The 24,704-nt window shown below is 33.9% G+C and overlaps 1 protein-coding gene across 1 annotated transcript in view; it reads left to right on the top strand.

The window, feature by feature from the left end:
- The window catches only part of LOC142865689 (uncharacterized), a 213,598-nt gene that overhangs the window by 86,500 nt on the left and 102,394 nt on the right, over positions 1–24,704 (top strand). The window contains 1 exon segment of the mRNA XM_075998877.1: positions 3,368–3,847. Within this exon segment, the coding sequence (XP_075854992.1) occupies positions 3,368–3,847 (480 nt within the window).

The following is a 24,704-nucleotide window of genomic DNA, read 5'->3' as shown; positions in this document are numbered from 1 at the left end:
ACACATGAGAAAACTACCTGTTTTGCCCATTGCCTAACTGCTGACAAAAAGCATTATGTTTTCTGTTCCTAGCAGTGTAACAGCTTAGAAATATCCTATCCATACAATCAAAATACATCTGTCTTATTGTGACTGAGGTTTCATTAAGCATATTGTCATCGAGGTTTATCTATATTGTGGATGTTATTAGAGAATCTGTTTTTTCTTAAGCTGAGAAATAATCCATTATTTCTACATTTCAAGTAGTATTTATCTGTTCATTTGGCAAAGGCAGTTTGGGTTGCTATTATCCACTGACTTTTGTGAATTATGGTGAAATAAATATGCATATGAATAGAACTCTTTATTTTACAATATATGCAAGAGCTTATTTGTGTTTCTTTCTCGTTCATTGGTCCAGGTGTCTCTTCCATTAGATAACTTCTTTGACTACTGTATCTTTTATTTTATTTTTCTATTTTTATTTCAGCATATCATGGGGGTAGAAATGTTTAGGTTATGTGTGTTGCCTTCACCCCGGAGTCAGAGTTTTAAGTGTGTCCATGCCCAGATGGTGCACATCAAACTCGTTATGTTTGTATATACCCATCCCCTCCTCCCCCTCCTACGTGCCCGACACCCAATAAATGTTATTCCTATATGTCCACTTAGGTGTTGATCAGTGAAACCAATTTGCTGGTGAGTACATGTGGTGCTTATTTTTCCATTCTTGGGATACTTCACTTAGGATAATGGGGTTCAGTTCTATCCAGGATATTACAAGAGGTGCTCTATTAGTGTTGTTTCTTATAGCTGAATAGTACTCCAAAGTATACATTTTTAAAGTTTTAAAATGGGTAAGTGTGGTACCTATAGCATTGCTTCTCTTTTTGGTGATTGTTCACATCTTTGTGGTCTCTTGAGATTTCATATTATTTTGGGGTTTGCTATTTAGATTTTTGAAAAAATGAAATTGAGAATTTGAAAGGAATTGTATTTAATCTGTAGATCACTTTGGACATCTTCACAACATTAGGTCGTCTTCCCTTGAACAAGAACATGTACAAGAGTATGTTGTTTATTTTCCTATGCTTTTGAATTTCTCTGTGTTTTTTGTGTCACTTATCTACAGTTTCATTTCATTCTGATCAGAAATTGTGTAAAATTTCAATTTTCAAATATTGGTTAAGACATGTTTTGTGTCTGAACAGGTAGATTTTGTAGGAAGAATTTTTATGAGCTATCAAGAATATTGTATATTCTGTTATTATTTCGCAGAGTGTTCTCTATATATGTGTGAGGTCTTGTTGCTCTCTAGTCTTTTCAAATCTCCTGTTTTCTTACTAGTAATTTGACTGTCTTTATTAGTATTGAAAGTGGAATACCATGCTATCCTATTATTTTTATGTCCATTTCTTGCTTCAATTGTGTCAATGCTTTTTATATATTTGAGAACCTTTATGTGAGATATAGATAGATATCAGATATATCTATTATATTTAAAGGGTTCTCAGTGAAAGACCTATTTTTATATTAAATGTCCTTGTTTATCTCTTGTGGCAGTTTTGACTTAAAGTATATTTTATAAACTATAACATTTTGCACTTCAAAAGTAATGTGCCTAATATAATTTTGAACTCCACTGCTCTTGTATGCTGAGCATTTTCATGGTATGTCTTGTTATTTCCTGTCACTTTTTGTCTATTGCTTTCACCAGGTATGAAATCAAGTCTCTTTAGAGAGAATAGAGTTGGACTTTTTAATTTCTTTATTTAACTGTGTCTTCTGAGTAGAAATACTAGTACATAAATATTTGCATAATTGTCTAAAAGGGACGGATTCAAAATTGCCCTAATATTAATTGTTTATTTAACTTTTGTCACTATTTAGTCTTTCTTTCCACTCCTTTTCTCCTCATTCCACCTCACTGATTTTTAGTGATATATTTTGCTTCTGTGGCCACCTTCATTTGTGTATTGCTTTAAACATTTTTCTGGTGTTCACTGTGAGAATTACCTAAAATTTTGAAGTTGCAACTTATGTTAAACTCGTGACTACTTAACTTCAATTGTACATAAAAATTCATAATATTTATATCTGCCCTCAACTTCATGATATAGATGTCAGTAATTATGTCTCTTTACATTATGTCAATTAACATGTGGGAATGATCATTTTTACTTTGTCTTTCAAATTTGATAGCATAATTAAATGTTTTTGCACCATCAATATAATACTGCAGAATTTTATTTTTGATATGTGCATATCTTTCCCAGAATGTTATGTAATTGTCTTGGAAGATAGAAACCAGACATTCAAAGGCCATCAAAAACCAGAGGTATGGACACATGTGCCATTGGTTTGAGTCTCTTTTGAAAGGGAATCCAGGAAATGGAATTTTACTGCTAAAGTGAGAACTCTGTATAGTGGGGAGGAAGAGTTTTGCTGGGTAAATATAACAAATGTTCTTTCCCCTTCCATATGGTTCTTGGTGTCATACTCATCTGGGGTGCCATGAAATATTATCACTTATGACTTCTCAATGAATCATGTTTGCAAATATATTTTGAAGGTCATACATCTATGATGGAAGTAAGACTATGGTATTCTATTGCACTTTCTTGCTAATGTGCTTGTTATAGTTTTGTATGTTAAAATTATGAAGTATATTTACCTAAGTATAACTAGTGAGATACTTTGTTATTTTCATTTCTTTCAGAAATCTCTTCCCATTGCACTGAAGACCCAATGCCAGAGCAGGGCATAAAACATTCATTCCAGATATCAGTAATAAGACTATACGGAAGCTCTGACCAGGAAAATGTACTTTTAAGAAAAGACTGGGAGAGTGTTGATGAGTGTAAGAGGCAGAAAGTAGGTTATGATGGTCTTATGCAATGTTTGTCAGGTAACAATAGGAAAATCTTGAAAGGTTATAAATGTATAAAAATGTTTAGCAAGTCCTCAAATCTAAATAAACCTAAGATAAGACATACTGGAGAGAAAAGTTTCAAACATAATGAATATGGCAAACCTTTTATGCACAGCTCAAAAGTTCTTGGACATAGGAAATTTCACACTATAGACAAACCCAGCAAGTGTGAAGAATGTGGAAAACCCTTTAACTGCTACACAAATCTCACTATACATAGGAGAATTCACAAAGGAGAGAAACCCTACAAATGTGAAGAATGTAGCAAAGCTTTTACCCATTGCTCAATCCTTACTCAATATAAAAGAATTCATAATGGAGAGAAAACATACAAATGTGAAGAATGTGGCAAAGCCTTTACCCAGAGCACACACCTTACTCAACATAAAAGAATTCACAGTGGAGAGAAACCCTACAAATGCGAAGAATGTGGCAAAGGCTTTATCAAGATTGGAGACCTCAATCGACATAAACGAATTCATACAGGAGACAAACCCTACAAATGTGAAGAATGTGGCAAAGCCTTTACCTAGTGCTCAACACTAACTCTACATAAAATAATTCATACTGGAGAGAAACCATACAAATGTGAAGAATGTGGCAAGGCCTTTACCCAGTGCACAAAACTTACACAACATAAAAGAATTCATAGTGGAGAGAAACCCTACAAATGTGAAGAATGTGGCAAGGCCTTTACCCAGAGCACATATCTTACTGAACACAAAAGAATTCATAGTGGAGAGAAACCCTACAAATGTGAGGAATGTGGCAAAGCCTTTAACAACATTGGACATGTCCATCGACATAAACGAATTCATACAGGAGAGAAACCCTACAAATGTGAAGAATGTGGCAAAGCCTTTACCCGGTGCTCAACCCTTACTCTACACAAAAGAATTCATACTGGAGAGAAACCCTACAAATGTGAAGAATGTGGCAAAGCCTTTAACAAGATTGAACATGTCCATCGACATAAACGAATTCACACAGGAGAGAAACCCTACAAATGTGAGTTATGTAGCAAAGCCTTTACCTGGTGCTCAACCCTTACTCTACATAAAAGAATTCATAGTGGAGAGAAACCCCACAAATGTGAAGAATGTGGCAAAGCCTTTACCCACAGCACACACCTTACTGAACATAAAAGGATTCATAGTGGAGAGAAACCATTCCAATGTGAAGAATGTGGCAAAGCCTTTATCAAGAATGGAGACCTCAATCGACATAAACGAATTCATAGTGGAGAGAAACCCTACAAATGTTAGGAATGTGGCAAAGCCTTTACCCGGTGCAGTGAACTTACACAACATAAAAGAATTCATAGTGAAGAGAACCCCTACAAATGTGAAGAATGTGGCAAAGCCTTTACCCAGAGCACACACCTTACTGAACATAAAAGAATTCACAGTGGAGAGAAACCCTACAAATGTGAAGAATGTGGCAAAGCCTTTAACAAGATTGGACATGTCAATCGACATAAACGAATTCATACAGGAGAGAAACCCTACAAATGTGAGGAATGTGGCAAAGCCTTTACCCGGTGCTCAACACTTACTCTTCATAAAAGAAATCATAATGGAGAGAAGCCCTACAAATTTGAGGATTGTGGCGAAGCTTCTATCCAGTGCTCACACCTTAATCTATATGAAAGAGTTCATAACAGAAAAAAATTGTATAAATGAAAATTGTGACAGTCTTTAATAACTGCTCCAATCTTATTCATCATCAAAGAAATCATACTAGATATAAGTGAGATAAATGCAATGACTTTGGAAGTACTTTCCCAAAATATTAGCTTTAAAATGCACAACAGTACTTATATAAACAATAATAATGTAGAGTGCCAACAATATCTTGAGTTATGACAGAGATTTTATTAGACATGGGAGAACTTTCACTGAAATTAATTCTCCAATATTTTCTGAAACATTGCTCAATATCACAAAAATTTTCATAGATAGAAACCTTACAAATATAATGAATGTGAACAAATATTTATGAAAAAGGTATACCTTAGAGAACAACAAAGAACTGATACTTAAAACTCCTTTACAGATATAATAAATTTCAGAACACATATAATCAATATTAAGTCTAAAGAGATATCAGAGGACTCACAGGAAAATGTGCTGAGGCACTAACACATTTAAACATTTCTTTAAACCAGGTTGTTGAGTATAGAGAATAACTCTGTTAAAATAGTTAGATAAATTATTTTTATATCAGCTTTAAAAACGAGAGATTTTTTGAAAATTATAATGATGTGTAAAATATACTTTCTCATCAGGGTGGGATGCAAATGCAATAAATTATAATTTTTTTGCAACCTTTGACAAGGAAATACTGATGTTATTCAACTTTAAAAACAGTAGATGCTATGCTTCATTTTTAGTGTGTATGTGAATGTCTATGGTTAATGACAGCTACATCACAGTTATTAGAATTCTTTGTGTATTAAGTACATATCATTCATATACTTTTCCATAGAAAACTAAAATCACTGAAATGTAAGATGTATGAAATGGAGAGGTGCTGTGTGGTAGACTTCTAACAAACAGTATTTCAAGTGATATATGATGTAGGTATACAGATTAATATCCTCATTAAAATCAGAATAAAACAATGACAATATTACAAATAATTTGTTTTACTAATTGTACATTCAAATAATGAAACAGTGAATTTTTAAATATTTTTAGATTACATGTAAACCTAATTTGTTTTATTAAATTAAAAAAGGTTTTTGTTGTGTCAAACGTGTTGTAGATTGAATGAACTGTTAGTTTGTTACCAACATTAACCTATTCCATGTTACTCAAAGTTGGAGGCAATGGATTGTAAAAATGTACTATTGGGTTACACAGTAAAATTAAATCGTTTGTGATCTTTTTTTCAGTGGCTTCAAATTTCTAATTCTTTGAAGAATAATGTTCCCACAAGTTTTATTTTTTATTATTTTTATAATTCATTGTCACTGTAATGCTTATAATAAAGTTTGTCCACTTAATGAAAAGCCATATATTTCTGAACACTGAATGAGTACTTGTTACATTTTATGCTATGTTTTTCTTTCAACATGCCACCCGGCTGGCCAGTTAAACAGAAATAAACACACTTTTTTATTTATACTGAATCAAATACACAAATGCATCACGTATAAGATGAACTTTGGTTGCAGTAGATTTATAGAGTAAGTAATTATGTTTGAGTGAATATGGATGTATACTTATTTTGAAAAGAAAAGTAGAAATATTGAGAAAAATAGTTAATTTCATAATTGTTCAGAATACACTAGCAAACTCCACAGAGTCTGAGAGCAATTTTTTTTGCTTTATGTTGAATGAATTTGTTTAAAATTCTAAAGTCTCTAATTCAGAACCTGCCCATGCCTATCTTCTGTTCTTACACGGTTATTACTCATGCTAGGCTTAATATATTATTTTATTAATTGAAAGTTTGTATTTATTGTATATATGACCTACTCTGCAATTATAAGAATGATTTTTATAAAATTTAATTGCGGCTCCAGGTAAGAGATTGAAATGTCCAGGGTGAAAAACGTCACTGATTTTCATGTGGAGTGATAAGACCTGCAGAACAAACAACTCTCAGAATTTATCAGTGGGAATTCAGCTTCTTTCATTTCTTATTTCCAGTGTTTTTGTTTTTTTTTTTTTTTTGGTCTCTTTTTATCTTCATTTCTTTCTACAAATGTATCTATGCCATTCTTTTTTCTGCCTGCACTTGGGCTACAATATTCTCACTGTTGTACTCACCTGCTGAGAGTTCACATAATACTTTAAAGGTTCTGATGAGAATTGTAGAATTAATTTAATTTGGTGAAAAACATTTAACTATAGAATTTGAGGGAATTTATTGGCTATACATGCAGTATTCTGATTACTTAATTAAGATTAGAGAGATTCAGAATCCTAAGCTTAAAGTAAGAGCCTTAAGAACAAAGGCAGATATACAATTCTGAATGCCAGAGGATTAAATCAAGAACTCAGTATTGTTTGCTTTGTAAAATCAAACTGTTATTAGATCCTAACATATAATGCCATAAATATGAAAATAATTTCAATAAGTAAAGCATAAATAAGTGTGTGATGCATACAGTAAGTACTATATAAAGAAACATGAGAATCTGGCAATCTCTTAATAGAGAATTTGGGTAAATAAAGAAGTTTGAATTTAATTTTCTATAAAGTACTTATAGTACAACATATGCATCCATCTAGAATCTACTTATGAGTGTGTATTTTCAGGGTTAGAATATAATAGAATTATTTCTGTGTATTTAAAATATTTGGAATACTATTTATCTGATATTTCAATCTAGAGAATTTATTTTACATGACTTTATCTTCCTTTATTTTAGTGGGTCTAGTACACAGTGCACAGTTCTCATTTTAATCATCTAACTTTGACAAACGATTCGGTAATTCTCTCTAGAGGAATCTCATGGATCATAGCTGCTTTTTGATTGAAAATTTCATTAGTGATTTTGGATACAATCCTGCTTTCTATGTTCACAGTGGCCAGAGGGGAGACAGTGAGCACCACATACATCTTTAGTCTCTTTCATAACATAATCATCAGCACCAGGAAGTCCAGGCGTCTTTAGCTTCAAATAAAATTGTTAAAGCCCCTTTCCTGTTCTGTGCTGCATTATTAATCTGTTGGTAAATATCAGAGTTCCCTTGTTTATGAATGACAGGTGGAATGACAAAAACAGCACTCTCACTCTGTTGCCCAGGCTAGAGTGCCATGGCATCAGCCTAGCTCACTGCAACCTCAAACTCTTGGGCTCAAGCAATCCTTCTGCCTTAGCTTCCCTATTAGCTGGGATTACAACCATATGCCACAATGCCCTGCTGATTTATCTATATATTTTTATTTGGCTGATTAATTTCTTTCTACTTTTAGTACAGACACAGTCTTGCTCTTGCTCAGGCTGGTTTCAAACTCCTGACATTGAGTGATCCTCCTGCCTTAGCTTCCCAGAGTGCTAGGATTACAGGTGTGAGCCACTGCACCCGGTCAGCACAAACTCTTTACACCAATAGCTCGTTTAAAGAATTGGCTCAAATGGAAAGATTAATTCCTTGGGTTTGGAAATCTCTTGTGCGAACCATTATATCTCCGTGTAAATTTTTAAAGTTCACCACTTAGTGCAGGGATTAGATATGTCAGAAACCCTAGCTAAATGAGTCCACAGACCCACCAGTAAAAATTGATGGCACAAATGATGGGACAGGAAATTTGGTTTGATATTAATGCTTAACTAAAATATGATCAAGCTATTTCTCAAATTCAACAGTGCTGTATTAAAGAATGGAAAAAGATAGCTGCTCTTAGACTGTAGCTTCCTATATAAATGTTAAACAAAATGTTAATGAAACTCATGTAGATTTTATTGCTAGATTGTAAGAAACATATGGTGCAAGAAATGGTTAGTCCTCCTAATTTAAGAAATATGGTTTGACATATATTGGCTTTTAATAATGTTAAATCTAAATGCCAGCGGCTTTATGCCCAGCAAAATTAAAGTGCATGGTGCCACCACTGCCATGGCTGCTGAGCCACCAATGCTGTGGCTGTGCTCAGCCAGGCAGCCCCGCACCAGCTCCCCACCACCGCACCCCAATGGCACCTTATGGAGGAAGGGGATCACCTGGCTGCTGAAAAAACTTTTAACAATTTGCCATTATTTGTCCTGGTCCAACAGGCACATTAATATTAATAATTTGGTCATATTTTTGTTACATGAAAAGGAGTATTAATGCATTTAGGTGTAATTGGTTCAGCTTATTCGAAAGAAATTTCAGTTATCAAGGAAAATAGCTCCCTATCCCACAATTTCCATCTGAAGATGGGATCCAAAGTGCAGTGAGCACCTACCTTTAAGTTGCAAAATTATCTCCTCCTGTATTAACTTCAGAAGCTTGTTTTTTTATTGGAATTTAACCAATTATCAAAAAAAGAGAGTCTCACTAATTACCCAGTAAGTTTATGGTGCACTGTTTAGGACAAATAGGGCTGTCTAGACTTCTTTCTTCAAAGCTAATTATTATTCATCTAGATAACATTTATGTAAAAGTTAGGATATGCTTAGTTATGTACAGGAACAACTTTATGTGTCCCTTTGCAATCTCTCAGTGTATTGGCACTGTGCACATCACATTGTGATTTGAGTAATAAAAGGGTTTCTTTTAATTCTCTTTTACCTTTGTGGAGTGGTTTTCTTAGTTTGATACTCTTTACTATTAATACTTCCTGAACACTTTCCAGAATTAAAACTGCAACATAAACATAAAATGTGCCCACCACTTCTAAATTAGAAGGGCTTTGAACACTAGATTCCTTCTTGAGCTTCCAGTCTGTAACCAGCAAGTCTGCAGCAGAGAGCTTCACTGTCCCCACATCTGAACACAGTGAGTTCTCTAGACCTCTTTGGTGTCTACTGTCCCTCTGGAGTATAGTTAGACCAGATTCCCGTGAATACACTCTCATAGGATAATAATTAGTAGTTCTATCCGTTCTGTAAATGCATCTCACATCTTTAGAACTTATATGGATTCAGATACCATCAGCCTCAAACACAAATGGGAATAATATTATGCACACTGAATTGGACAGATAAACTTCCTTTCTGCCTTCAATTCTTGCCCAAATGCAAGGAAATGGGCAGTGAGCCCTACTGAATTCATGCCTCTCTAGAGACCTAAATCTGCAGCTCTGAACTCTGAATCCAAGGTCTGAGTTTCCTCAAGATGCATTAGAGCAGCTTCCAAAGAGGAATTTCTCTTCCTGTTTTCCTTCCCCCTCTGTAAAAGCGAAGAATACACAAATTTGATCCAAACTAAACCTTGCCTCAACCTGGAATTTGCAAGACAGGGACACGCTTTGGACTGAGGATGGATCAAAATCTCCGGGGAGAAATATGCTTCAGTGTAAGAGATGAACATGGACTTGTAAGCGGACATTGAAAAGACCTATTAGGGATAAGTGTAAACAATCTTCCAGATCTTGTGTAGTGTCATATTATAGTTGCATGAGAAGAAAAGAAAGGCTGGCACCACATCTAAATTTTTCTGTAAATTATTGAACACTTATTACTCACCTTTTCTTGTATAATGAGTATTAAATCACACAATGTAAAGGCTTCTTCACAGTGCAACAAACCATACTTCTGAGCACATAGCACATGCTCAGTAGACATTGCATATGCTGCTCTTCATATGTATATTAAGTGTATGTTGTGATGAGTGTTGGGCAAAAGGCAGTATGCATGCTGTGCTTGCTGTCTCTACTGAGTGCTACCAATAATGGATCTATGTTGAGCAACATCAGCACTAAAAGGGACATGGCTAAGAACCCAATTAATGTGCCCCTTCCACGCCAGCAGACCACAATTCTTAGAGTGAGGCCCACAGTACCACATGATTTATATTCTCATTGATGTTTCAGACACAAATTTAAGGTAATTATTTTTCAGCTAGGCTTTCAATTAGGATAACCTGGCTAGATTGAAGAAACACCCCCACCTGCCTTTTGGGCTGGATGGGAACATCCATGTGGTTTTAATTGTGCCCCAACTAATTCTAATTTGATAACAGGGTCAAGCATTAGGATTCCTGCATATATTCATGAGAATTGGGTTTAGCCTTTGTTGTAGAGGAAAGTCACAGGTTCTGCTCTCTTGGGCTTGTTAGAGGCAGATCACTGTGGTCAGATTCCCATTCCTGTAGCAGAAACTCCTGGCACCTGTAGCAGGGGAAGGTAACCAGAATAAAAAACAGGAGAACCTCACATTTTGGTCTCCATGAATGAGCTGATCATAGCTGACTCTTTACTGTGAGCAAGAGTAATTGAGTGTAGCCCTTCTGCATTTTATGTTCTTCCTGCTTGTGAATGTGGTGGAAACAAGGGATGAAATTGTGCTCACTCCTTTAAGTGCAGTCTCAACATTTAATTCTAATTGTTTTACAAAATCTCAGCTGAAAAGAAATTTCAGAGTAGGAGAAGAGGAAGAAGAAATGGCTGGTTTTCAGGTAAGTGTGTCCCAGATTAGAGGTTGTGTCCACTGTTTCTCTTATAAAGTCATGTAGAACTTCAGTTTTTTGAACTTGTAAACCTTTATTTTTTTACTTTTTTTTGTGTATGCCTAAGAAGTTTGTAAGTACATTTTTTTTTTCTTTCTTCTTATGATAGTCAAGAAGCTCTGGAAAATCCTTCCTTCCTATATAACAGAGCCTACTCTACATTCTCGCCCAGAAGCTTCCTAATACAATAACCTGATTTTATAAGAACTGTATGATATGTAATATGAAAATGTTCCCATTGTGACAGGTCAAGATAGAATGGTGTGGATGTCTGAAATTCCTGTTGGGCATTGGATATAGTCTTTGAATTTGAGTGAAAAGGGGGAACATGTACTCTCAAAGTTTTATCTGGTTGCTTTATCAGCTATACATAAAATATCATTAGGAGAATTTAGGAAGAGGATAGCATTGATTGTGTAGGATAACCAGGAAATTATGGAAAAAAAGGAAAATAGAAGACTTACTCTGTGTGATGCTAAAGTATTTACATACATTATTAAAGATAACAAAACATGGGAAACATCTGTATCTGAAATTTGCATACAACTGATGAATTTTCATGGTTACATATTGTTGGCCACTACTATCCCAGCAGTGATTTTGTATTCTACTCTTTGCAATGATGCCTAACAACAATTTGTCCCACTAAAGTGATATTAATTACATTCACTTGCTTAAGATGCTCTCTGAGAGATTGTTCCCATATAAAGTTAATTGTTTTTTTTTCTCTTTATCATTAAGTGTGTCATGGAGATTTACTGAGTGATGTGCATGAAGGATCATATTTAATCTGGAAGCTCCCCTTTCTTCTTGTAGCTTGCTTTGAAAAATGAGGGCTATTATCTGTGTTCTGTTCTGATGAACTGAGATAAATTCTACCTTTTACTGGATGTTGACAACATACTCTCCTTAGGCAAGAAGCATTGATATCAGCAGTTATATCATGTGCCATGCAGAGATTCAGACCCCACCCCAGATCTCCTGAATCAGAATCTGTATTTTAACAAAATCTCTAGTTCTTCATTGTACTCGTAAATATTAGGTGATACTTTCTAACTCACTATGTTTCTATATGTGAGAAATATGCACAATTTATCAATGTGATGTAAATATAACACCCATAAATTTATATTACTGTTGTAAGGCCCTTAATTTTGTATTCAATGATTTATCATCCAAAGCATAATCATGTGCACACTTTTTCATACATCTTTTGTGATCCTCATTCCAGCGGATAAGAGAATATGTTCAAGAATATCAATGTGCTAAAAATTATCTTATTGGATAATTGCAGTCACTCATATGTCAGAAACAGTTCTCATAACTCATTTTGCTTGCAGTCAAACTAAGAACTCTATGACCACTTGGGAAATATGTGTCTTTTTACAGGAGCTGGTGACATTCAGGGATGTGGCTGTAGAATTCTCTCCAGAGGAGTGGGCATGCCTTGACAATGCTCAGCGAAATTTGTATAGAGATGTGATGTTGGAGAACTATGGAAACCTGGTCTCCCTTGGTGAGGATCACTTATATACAGAATTCATATTCCACATTAAGGCCATTACTTTTTTTAATGATAGTTTCTTAAAGGTTTCTACTTTACATGAATGAATTTTATTTATTTTATTTTTATTTTAGTGTATTATGGGGGTACAAGTCTTAAGGTTACTTATATTGCCAATGCCCCCCTCCCCCCTTGAATAAGAGTTTCAAGCATGTCCATCCTCCAAACATTGCACATCTTACTCGTTGTGGTTGTATACACTCATCCCCTCCTCCTCCCTCCCACCCTCCTGACACCTGATCAATTTTACTCATATGTGTCCCCTTAGGTGTTGATCCGTTAATACTAATTTGTGGTGAGTACATGTGGTGCTGGTTTTTCCATTCTTGAGATACTTCACTTAGTAGAATGGGTTCCAGCTGTATCCAGGAATATACGAGAGGTGCTATATCACCATTGTTTCTTAAAGCTTAATAGTATCCCATGGTATACATATAGCAAATTTTATTAATCCACGCATGAATTGATGGGCACTTGGGTTGTTTCCATAGCTTCACAATTGTGAATTGTGCTGCTATAAACATTTGAGTGCAGGTGTCTTTTTCATAAAGTGACTTTTGATCTTATGGGTAGATGCCCAGTAGTGGGATTGCTGGATCCAATGGTAGATCTACGTGTATCGCTTTGAAGTATCTCTATATTGCTTTCCACAGAAGCTGAACCAGTTTGCAGTCCCACTAGCAGTGTAGAAGTGTTCCTATCTCTCCACATCTGTGCCAATATTTATTGTTTGGGGACTTTTTACTGGAAGGTCATTCTTACTCGAGATAAATGATATCTTATTGCAGTATACTCAACATCTCTGAACATCAGGGAAATGAAAATCATTTTATTCTTAATGTATTTTTAATTTTTGATCTGTTCTATGTCTATGTTGTATAATATTAGAATCAAAGGTTCGGAATAACATGGCAGCATTTCAATTTCTCTACATTCTCAACATATTTATGTATGTATGTATGTATGTGTATATACGTTTACTTATTTAAAAGTTCTCAATGTAATCCAAACGTTCCCAAACAGCAAATGTTGGTGTGGATGCAGAGAGAGAGGAACACTCCTACACTGCTGGTGGGACTGCAAAGTAGTTCAACCTCTGTGGAAAGCAACATGAATGAATTTTATATCCATGCTTTTAAAGAAAATTTGAAGATTTTGGTCCATAAAATAAAATCATTAGATGTCTCATGTTATCTTGAACCTTTCCCTTTGTTGGGATTTCACACTAGATTAGTGGTTACTCTAGAAATCAGGGTATATAATTGTTGTCTGTACCTTGGAATAGAATTTCCACCTCTTATTTATTTAGTGCTAGTGGGAATTGGTGCTCTAGTCATAAATTAGATCAATTTTTATCATTCTACAGGGTCTGTGAGAAAGCAATATGTTGCAAAGGAATTTTCTAGAACCTTCTCTAATATTCTCTCTACTAAGGATAGTACTGCATTAGTAATTGGAAACTCTTCAGCAAGAGTCATGTGAAATTTTTCTAATAAAACAGGTCTTGCTGAGTCAAAGCCAGAGCTGATCACATGCCTGGAGCAAAGGATAGAGCCCTGGATTATGAAGAAAGAGGAAACAACAGCTAAATATCCAGGTAGGTGAGATTCAGTGAAGCAGATTAACAAATGTTAGAGAGACAAAACTCAAGGAGGAGGGCAGATATTAAAAAGTCCGTTTGAATATTCTGCTCTTTTGGAAATGATTTTTAGAAGCCTGTGTATGTTTCTCTTTATCTCACAGAAGGACATCTTCTGTCCCACGCTCTTAAACTCTCTAAGAACTCTACCCATGCAGTGATCTTCCTTAGAATTCAGTGAGAGCCAAACTTGTTTTCATGGCTTATAAGGGAATACATTATCTATCAGCATTTCTATTGCTTAGGAGTAATGGGACTATCTGCATATTTTAAAGACCATGACATTAAACCATCTTTGACAGTATTTCGGTTTTCTGTCCTTTCTGGAGTACAGTGGCTGATTATAGCTAACCACAACCTCAAACCTATGGGCTCCAGAGATCCTACAACCTCTGTCTTCTAAGTAACTAGGTCTATAGGCATGAGCTACCATTTTGTTATTATTATTTTCTTATAAAAATGGAGTCTCCTCATGTTGCTAGGGCTGGTATCAAGATCCTGGCTTCCTTCTTGCTTGGTCTCCCAAAGTGCTGGGATTATCAGGGTGATCCTCCATGTCCAGGTCCATGTTTTAAGTTCCATTTGATGCCTCATTTCTGAAATGTGAAAAGGGGAATAGTGAAGATGTTGGGATTTGTTTCTGCAATGCAAGAAACACTAGGGAAAGATATTTATATTTTCTGCATCATGATTTCCAATTCTACGTTTTCAGAGGCAATCCTACAGAAAGTCAGATTCACTAATTTTGTACAAATGCATATCCTCTTCCTAAATGTAAAAATATCTAATGTTATTTGACTAAAAAAAATCTTTTTCTAGTATAAAATGAGAGTAAAATTTCAGCTTTATTATACCCAAATACCCAAACTATAATATAGTTTATTTTCTCTGTTCACCTTATATAATTATAATTCTTAAATACACTGTCTCATTCAGTGCTTCAAATAACTGAATATATTTATACTCCCAATTGATATATAATACTTTGATAACTTATGTTCTATAATTTCCTCCTATTTAGTAGCATCAGAAATGTGTCACTCATATGTGTGTGTGTGCATATATTACTGTGTGTGGGGTGCTTAATGGGTGGAAGTCTCCACAAATAATATTTGTATAACTGCATAAATTTATTGTACACACTGTAGTGATATGATGTGTGTATGAATGGTAAAACAATATAATTAAGGTAATAAACATATCTATCATCTCACATACTTATCATTTAATTATAGTGAGAACATTTATTAATAGTGAGTTCTATGGTCTGAAAAATTTTAAGTGTATAAAACATTATTAATAACTCTAATCATGTTGCCATACAATAGATCTCCAAGATCTATTCATCTTATAACTAAAAGATTTTACCCTTAAAATCTCCTCATTTTTCCTTACTCTACACCCTGGAAACCACTGTTTTACTCTTTACTTTTGTAAATTCAGCTTTAAAAATATTATCCATAGCAGTTTTTATCTTTCTGGGAATGGCTGATTTTACTTAGCATAATGCCTCCTATGTCCATCCATGTTGTTGAAATGGCAGGATATTTATCATTTTAATGGCTTAGTAATATTATATGGTAGGTGTTTGTACAGTCATTTTTTATTCTATTCATCAAAGCAGGCATTTAGTTTGTTTCCATTTTCTTGGCTAATGTGCATAATGCTGCAATATATATGGGGGTGCAGAATCTTCTTCAGATACTGATTTTACATGAGTATACTCATAGGTAGAATTGGTGAATGATGAGGCAGTTGTATTATTTATATTTTTTAACAAATCTGTATGATGACACTATCCATTTATAATCAATAACAGTCTACAGGGATGGATTTCCTGCACACTCTTGTCCTCACTTATTATGTCTCTTGTTTTGGACATTAGCCATTTTAAAAGTCTACAAATTTGAAGAATGTGGCAAAGCCTTTAACCAGTGCACATACCTTACTCGACATAAAAGAATCCATAATGGAGAGAAACCCTACAAATGTGAAGAATGTGGCAAAGCCTTTTCCCAGTCCTCAATCCTTATTCATCATAAAAGAATTCATACAGGAGAGAAACCCTACAAATGTGAGGAATGTGTCAAAGCCTTTACCCAGTGCACACACCTTACACGACATAAAAGGATTCATACTGGAGAGAAACCCTACAATAGTGAAGAATGTGGCAAAGCCTTTACTTGGTGCACACACCTTACTCAACATAAAAGAATTCATACTGGAGGGAAACCCTAGAAAGGAATAGAATCTGGCACAGCCTTTATCCAGCTAAAAGGCCTTACTCTACATAAATGGATCCATAGAGCAGAGAAACCATACAAATGTGAGGAATGTGGCAAAGCATTTTCCCAGTGCTCACACCTTAATCTACATAAAAGAATTCCTATCACTGAAAAATTTTACGAATGTGAGATTTGTGGCAATGTCTTTAATATTTGTTCACATCTTATTCAACATCAAAGAAATCATACTAGATAAAAGTTAGATAAATGTAATGAGTATGTAAGTACTTTTCCAATGTATTAGCCTTAAAATGCACAACAGTACTGAAACTTAAAGTAAAATATAATGATGTAGACTGCTGACAATACCTTTAGTTATAACAGATCTTACCAGATATGGGAGAACTTACACTGAAAGAAATGCTCCAATATATTCTAAATATTGCTCAACATCAGAATAATATTAAAGAATAGAAACCTTACAAATATAATGAATGTGAAAAAATATTTATGCAAAAGATATACCTTGGAGAACACAAAAAGAGTTGATACATAAAACTACTTTAATAAATTTCAGAATGCAATTAATCAAGAATCAAATATAAACATATATCCGATGACTCGCAGTGCAATACACTAATGCATTAACAGATTCACACATTTCTTTAAACCAGGTTGTTCATTATAAAGAACTACCCAGTTAAAATAGTTAGTTGATTTATTTGTATGTTAGCTTTAAAACAAGAGAGATTTTCTGAGAGTTATAATTACATGTAAAATATACTTTCTTGTCAGTGTGGGGTGAAATTGTAATAAAGTGAAATTTTGTTTTGCTATTTGTGACAAGCAAATACTGATATTATTCAACTTTAAATACAATCGATGGTATGCTTTCATTCTTAGCGTGCATGTGAATGTGTGTGGTTAATGATAGCTACATCACATTTATTAGAGGTCTTTCTGTATTAAGTAGGCATTATTCATGTACTTTTCTATGGAAAATTAAAAACACTGAAATGTAAGATTTACTAAATTGAGAGGTACTATGGAGTTTTCTTATAACAAACAGTATTTTAAGTGATGTATGATGTAGGTATACACACTAATATTCTCCTCATAATCAGAATGAAAAAATTACAATATGAAAAATAACTTGTTTTAATATTACACATTACGATAATAAAATAGAATGAAATTTGGAATGTTTTTATATTGCATGTGAACTTAATTTGTTTCATTAAATTAAAAATATTTTTAATATGTCAAACATGTTGTAGATAGAATGAAGTGTTATTTTGCACCAACATTAATCTATCCCATGTTACTCAATTTTGGAGGTAATGGATTATAAAAATGTACTGTTGGGTTACACAGTACAAAGACATCATTTGTGATCCTTTTTATTAGTTGCTCTACTTTGAAGAATATTGTTCCCAAAACTTTTTTTAATCATATTTATACTTATATTGTTGCTGTAATGCTTATAATAAAGATTTTGCACTTAATGAAAAGCGATACATTCCTGAACATGGAATGACTAGTTGTTACATTTTATCCTACATTTTTCTTTCAACATGCAACTTGCTTGGCCAGTAAAACAGAAATAAGCATATTTTTTTAATTTATATTGAATCAAGTATACAAATACATCATGGTTAAGTTGACCTATAGTTGCAGTATATTTACAGAGTAAGTAATTATGTTTGTTTGAATGTGGATATATACTTATTTTGAACAGAAAAGAAGAAATATTAGACTAAATGGGTAATTTCAAAAGTGTTGAGAATTTACTAGCAAACTAGAAACTTCAAAGAATCTGAAAGGAAATATTTTGTTCCCTTTATATTGAATTAATTGTTTAAAACCCTAAGCCTCTGAATGGGAACCTGCCCATGCAAATCCCCTGTTCTTACATGCTTATTACTCATGCTAGGCCTACTATGTTTTTTTATTATTTCAAAGTTCATTAAGTATTGGTTATGTGATGTGATCTGCAATTACAGCAAAGATTGTTATAAAACTTACTGGTGCTCATAAAATTACCTGAAGGTATGAATAATTCCACAGTGTAGTAATATCATTTTACTTAGTACATTCTACCTTTTCATTCTAATTTGGGAAGCATATTGAAAGCACTTTTTGGTTACTGTTTCTTTTACTTTTGGTCATCAAACTAATTGATTTATTGATTTATCAGGCTACTTTGTTCAGGTAAACACTAAGAAGGATTTATAAATTATGGAGTTGATTTTATATTTAAATAGGAGAAAAAAGTACAGGACAGTGTTAGATATGTAATAGATGCTTCATAATTAGCAGTCAATATGTCTGTGGGAGTGAGCTTGTGGCTGCAGAGAAGAAATTGAAAATGTCCAGGGTAAAAAAAAAGTCATTGATTTTGCATGTGGAGCGAAGGGACAAACAGAACAACCAACTCTTGGAATTTATAAGTGGAAATTCTGCTTCTTTCATTTCATAATTATCTCCAGTTTTTTGCCATTTTTTATCTTCATTCACTTCTGCAACTGTATCTAAGCCATTCTTGTTTTGGCCTCTGCTTGTGCTATAATATTCTCACCATTGTGCTCACCCCCAGCCAGTTCACACAGTATCTTAAAAGTTCTGATGAGCAGAGTAGAATATTTTTAATTTCATGAAAAAAAATTTAACTAGAGAGCTTGAGACCATTTACAGGCTATACATACAGCATTCTGATTATTTAATTAAGATTAGAGAGTTTCAGTTTCCTAAGGTTAAAGTTAGAGCCTTAAAGTCCAAAGAAAGATGAACAATTCTGAAGGCCTGAGGATTAAATCAGGAACTCAGCATTGTTTGCTTTGTAAAAGCAAACTTTTACTAGATCCTAACATATAATGCCATAAATATGAAAATAATTACAAGAAGTGAAGCATTAAAAAGTGTATGATGCATATCTTAAGTACTTAAGTATTTCTCATAAAGAAATATGAGAATTTGGCAATCTCTTAATGGGGATTTTAGGTAAATAGGATTGAATTTAATTTTCTTTGTATTACTTATAGTACAACTTATGCATTCATCTAGAATCTACTTATGAGTGTGTATTTTCACGGTTAGAACATAATAGAATGATTTATCTGGATTGAAAATATTTGCAATAATCTTTATGTGATATTTAAATCTTAGATAATTTATTTTACATAACTTCAGCTTCCTTTATTTTAGTAGGTGCAGGGTACAGTACACAGTTCTCACTTTTAGTCATCTACCTTTGGCCAACAATTCAGTCATTCTCTCTAAAGAAATTTCAGGGATCATGGCTACTTTTTGATTGAAAATTTCATTAGTGATTTTGGATGAAATCTTGTTATCTGTGCTCACAGTGGCCAGAGGGGAGACAGTAAGCACCACATACCTCTTCAGTCCTCTTCCATAACATAATCTTCAGCACCAGGAAGTCCAGGTGTCTTTAGCTTCAAATAAAAGCATTAAAACCCCTTTCATGTTCTATGCTGAATTATGAATCTGTTGGTAAATAACAGAATTCCCTTGCTTATGACAGACAAATGGAATGGCAAAAGCAGCACTCTCACTCTGTTGCCTGTGCTAGAGTGCCATGGCATCAGCCTAGCTACAGTAACCTCAAACTCTTGGACTCAAGCAATCCTTCTGCCTCAGCCTCCCTAGTAGCTGGGACTACAGGCATATGCCACAATGTCCTGATGATTTTTCTATATACTTTTATTTGGCTGATAAATTTATTTCTAGATTTAGTAGAGACATGGTCTTGTTCTTGCTCAGGCTTTTTTCAAACTCCTGACCTTGAGTGATCCTCCTGCCTTGGCCTCCAAGAGTGCTAGGATTACAGGTGTGAGCCACTGTGCCTGGACAGCACAAACTCTCTTCACACCAAGAGCTCACTTAAAGAATTGGCTCAAATAGAAAGGTTAATTCCTTAGGATTGGAAATCTCCTGTGCAAACAGTTATATCTCCACCTAATTTTTTACAGTTTACCACTTGATGCAGGACTCAGATGTGTCAGAACCCCTAGCTAAATGAGTCTACAGACCCACCAGTAAAAATGTCTGGCACAAATTATGGGTCCACACCTCTCATCTCTCACAAATATCAACTCACAATGGATGAAAGACTTTATCCTATGGCATAAAACCATAGAATTGTAGAAGAAAATGTTGAAAATACTCTTACATACTTCAGCCTAGACAAAAAATTTAGGAAGATTACCCCAAAATCAATCACACCAACAACAAAAATAAATTAATCAGGCCTCATCATACTAAAAAGTTTCCACACAGCCATTAAAAGTATAACTAGAGCAAACAAACAACCTAGAGAATGGGAGAAAATATTTGCATGCTATATATTCAATATATTTCTAATAGCTAGAATTTATACATAACTCCAGGAACTCAGTAAGATAAAATCAAACAACCTGATTAAAAGTGTGCCAATATATGAACAGAAAGTTTTAAAAAGGACATTTACTATGGCCAAGAAGCATATGAAAAAAGTGTGTACATCTCTATTCATCAAGGAAATGCAAATGAATACCAAACTGAGATATCCCTTAACTCCAGTGGAAATGGCTTTTATCAATAAGCCCCAAATAAGTGTAGGTGTGGATGTAGAGAGGTAGGAACACTTATATATTACTAGTGGGACTGCAAACTGGTACAATCTCTCTGGAAAGTTATATGGAGACACAGGAAAGTACTAAATTTAGAACATCCATTTGATCCAGAAATCCCACTACTTGGTATCTAACCAATGTAAAAACGTCATCCTATAATAAATACATCTGCACTTGAATGTTTATAACATCAAAATTTACAATTGCAAAGAGGTAGAAACATCCTTGGTACTTATAAATACATTAATATAAATATATCTATAAATAAATATAAAATGTGATATATGTATACCATGGAGTACTACTGAGCCTCAAATTCAGTGGCTAAATGACACCCTTTTATATTATCCTTGATTGTTCTGGAGGCCTTTCTTTAAAGTAAACTATCACAAGAATGGAAAAACAAGCACCACAAATAGTCACTATCAAATTGTTACCAATTGATTAACACATATGTGAACAAATGGAAGTAAAATTCTGTGGGTATTGGGCTGTTGAAAGGGGGAGAAGGTGTTGGGAAAATCCACTCCTAATGAGTGTGGTGCACACGATCTGTGGAAGGGCACAGTTGTAGCTCTGATCAGTCAGCGCAAAAGCAATATACATATTCTAAATGATTTACTCCCATAATATTTTGAAATTACAAAAACAATTTTGTAATATGTAAGAAAGTTTTGAAAAGTTCATCTCTGTATCTCTTTAAGATATTCTTTTTATCTTAATTATTGTAAAATCACAAAAATGAAAGCTTAATTACTTTTAGTTGTTAACATCAGTCATGTGAGCTATATTTACATCATCATGTACTATATTGTCTGGAATGTATGTACTAAGTAAATGTGAATTTCAGTACACATGAGAAAACTACCTGTTTTGCCCATTGCCTAACTGCTGACAAAATGCATTATGTTTTCTGTTCCCAGCAGTGTAACAGCTTAGAAATATCCTACGCATACAATCAAAATACATCTGTCTTATTGTGACTGAGGTTTCATTAAGCATATTGTCATCGAGGTTTATCTATATTGTGGATGTTATTAGAGAATCTATTTTTCCTTTAGCTGAGAAATAATCCATTATTTCTACATTTCAAATAGTATTTATCTGTTCATTTGGCAAAGGCAGTTTGGGTTGCTCTCATCCACTGACTTTTGTGAATTATGGTGAAATAAATATGCATATGAATATAACTCTTTATTTTACAATATATGCAAGAGCTTATTTGTGTTTCTTTCTCATTCATTGGTCCAGGTGTCTCTGCCATTAGATAACTTCTTTGACTACTGTATCATTTTTTTTTATTTTTACATTTTTATTTCAGCATATCATGGGGGTAGAAATGTTTAGGTTATGTGTGTTGCCTTCACCCCCGGAGTCAGAGTTTTAAGCGTGTCCATGCCCTGATGGTGCACATCGCACTCATTATGTTTGTATATACCCATCCCCTCCTCCCCCTCCTATGTGCCCGACACCCGATAAATGTTATTCCTATATGTCCACTTAGGTGTTGATCAGTGAAACCAATTTGCTGGTGAGTACATGTGGTGCTTGTTTTTCTATTCTTGGAATATTTCACTTAGGATAATGGGGTTCAGTTCTATCTAGGAAATTACAAGAGGTGCATATCAGTGTTGTTTCTTATAGCTGAGTAGTATTCCAAAGTATACATTTTTAATGTTTTAAAATGGGTAAGTGTGGTACCTATAGCATTGCTTCTCTTTTTGATGATTGTTCACATCTTTGTGGTCTCTTGAGATTTCATATTATTTTGGGGTTTGCTATTTCTATTTTTGAAAAAATGAAATTGAGAATTTGGAAGGAATTGTATTTAATCTGTAGATCACTTTGGACACTTTCACAACATTAGGTCTTCTTCCCTTGAACAAGAACATGTTCAAAAGTGTGTTGTTTATTTTCCTATACAGAATTTCTCTGTGTTTTTTGTGTCACTTATCTACAGTTTCATTCCATTCTGGTGAGAAATTAAACTGTGTAAAATTTCAATTTTCGAAAATTGGTTAAGACATGTTTTCTGTCTGAACAGGTAGATTTGTAGGAAGAATTTTTATGAGCTATCAAGAATATTGTATATTTTATTATGTTCTATATATGTGTGAGGACTTATTGTTCTCTAGTGATTTCAACTCTCCTGTTTTCTTACTAGTAATTTGACTGACCTTATTAGTATTGAAAGTGGAATACCATGCTATCCTATTATTTTTATGTTCATTTCTTGCTTCAATGTTGTCAACCCTTTTTATATATTTGAGAACCTTTATGCGAGACATAGATAGATATCAGACATATCAATTATATTTAAAGGGTTATCAGTGAATGATCTCCTTTTATATTAAATGTCCTTGTTTGTCTCTTGTGGCACTTTAGACTTAAAGTATATTTTATAAACTATAACATTTTGCACTTCAAAAGTAATGTGCCTAATATAATTTTGAACTCCACTGCTCTTGTATGCTGAACATTTTTGTGGTATGTCTTGTTATTTCCTGTTACTTTTTGTCTATTGCTTTCACCAGGTATGAAGTCAAGTCTCTTTAGAGAGAATAGAGATGGACTTTTTAATTTCTTTATTTAATTGTGTCTTCTGAGTAGAAATACTAGTACATAAATATTTACATAATTTTCTAAAAAGGATGGATTCAAAATTGCAGTAATATTAATTGTTTATATAACTTTTGTCACTATTTATCTTTATTTCCACTTCTTTTTCCTCATTCCACCTCACTGATTTTTATTGATATATTTTGTTTCTGTGGCCATCTTTGTTTGTGTACCTCTTTAAACATTTTCCTGCTGTTTCCTGTGAGAATTACCTAAAATCTTTTGAAGCTGCAAATTATGTTAAACTGATAACTACTTAACCTCAATTGTACATAAAAATTCAAAATATTTATATTTGCCCTCAACTTCATGATATAGATGTCAGTAATTATGTCTCTTTACATTCTGTCAATTAACATGTGTGAATGATCATTTTTATTTTGTCTTTCAAATTTGATAGCATAATTAAATGTTTTGCACCATCAATATAATACTGCAGAATTTTATTTTTGATATGTGCATATCTTTCCCAGAATGTTATCTAGTTGTCTTGGAAGATAGAAACCAGACCATCAAAGGCCATCAAAAACCAGATGTATGGACACATGTGCCATTGGTTTGAATCTCTTTTGAAAGGGAATCCAGGAAATGGAATTTTACTGCTAAAGTGAGAACTCTGTATCAGTGGGGAGGAAGAGTTTTGCTGGGTAAATGTAACAAATGTTCCTTCCCCTTCCATATGGTTCTTGGTGTCATACTCATCTGAGGTGCATTGAAATATTACCACTTATGATTTCTCAATGAATCATGTTTGCAAATACATTTTGAATGTCATACATCTATGATGGAAGTAAGACTATGGTAGTCTATTGCACTTTCTTGCTAATGTGCTCGGTATAGTTTTGTATATTAAAATTATGAACTATATTTACCTAAGTATAACTAGTGAGATGCTTTGTTATTTTCATTTCTTTCAGAACTCTCTTCCCATTGCACTAAAGACCCAATGCCAGCACAGGGCATAAAACATTCATTCCAGATATCAATAATAAGACTATACGGAAGCT

The sequence above is a fragment of the Microcebus murinus genome, chromosome 31 (genome assembly GCF_040939455.1).
Source record: "Microcebus murinus isolate Inina chromosome 31, M.murinus_Inina_mat1.0, whole genome shotgun sequence".
Classification (NCBI taxonomy): domain Eukaryota; kingdom Metazoa; phylum Chordata; class Mammalia; order Primates; family Cheirogaleidae; genus Microcebus; species Microcebus murinus.
The sequence above is the reverse complement of the archived record's forward strand: the minus strand, read 5'-3'. Positions and strand labels throughout refer to the sequence as shown.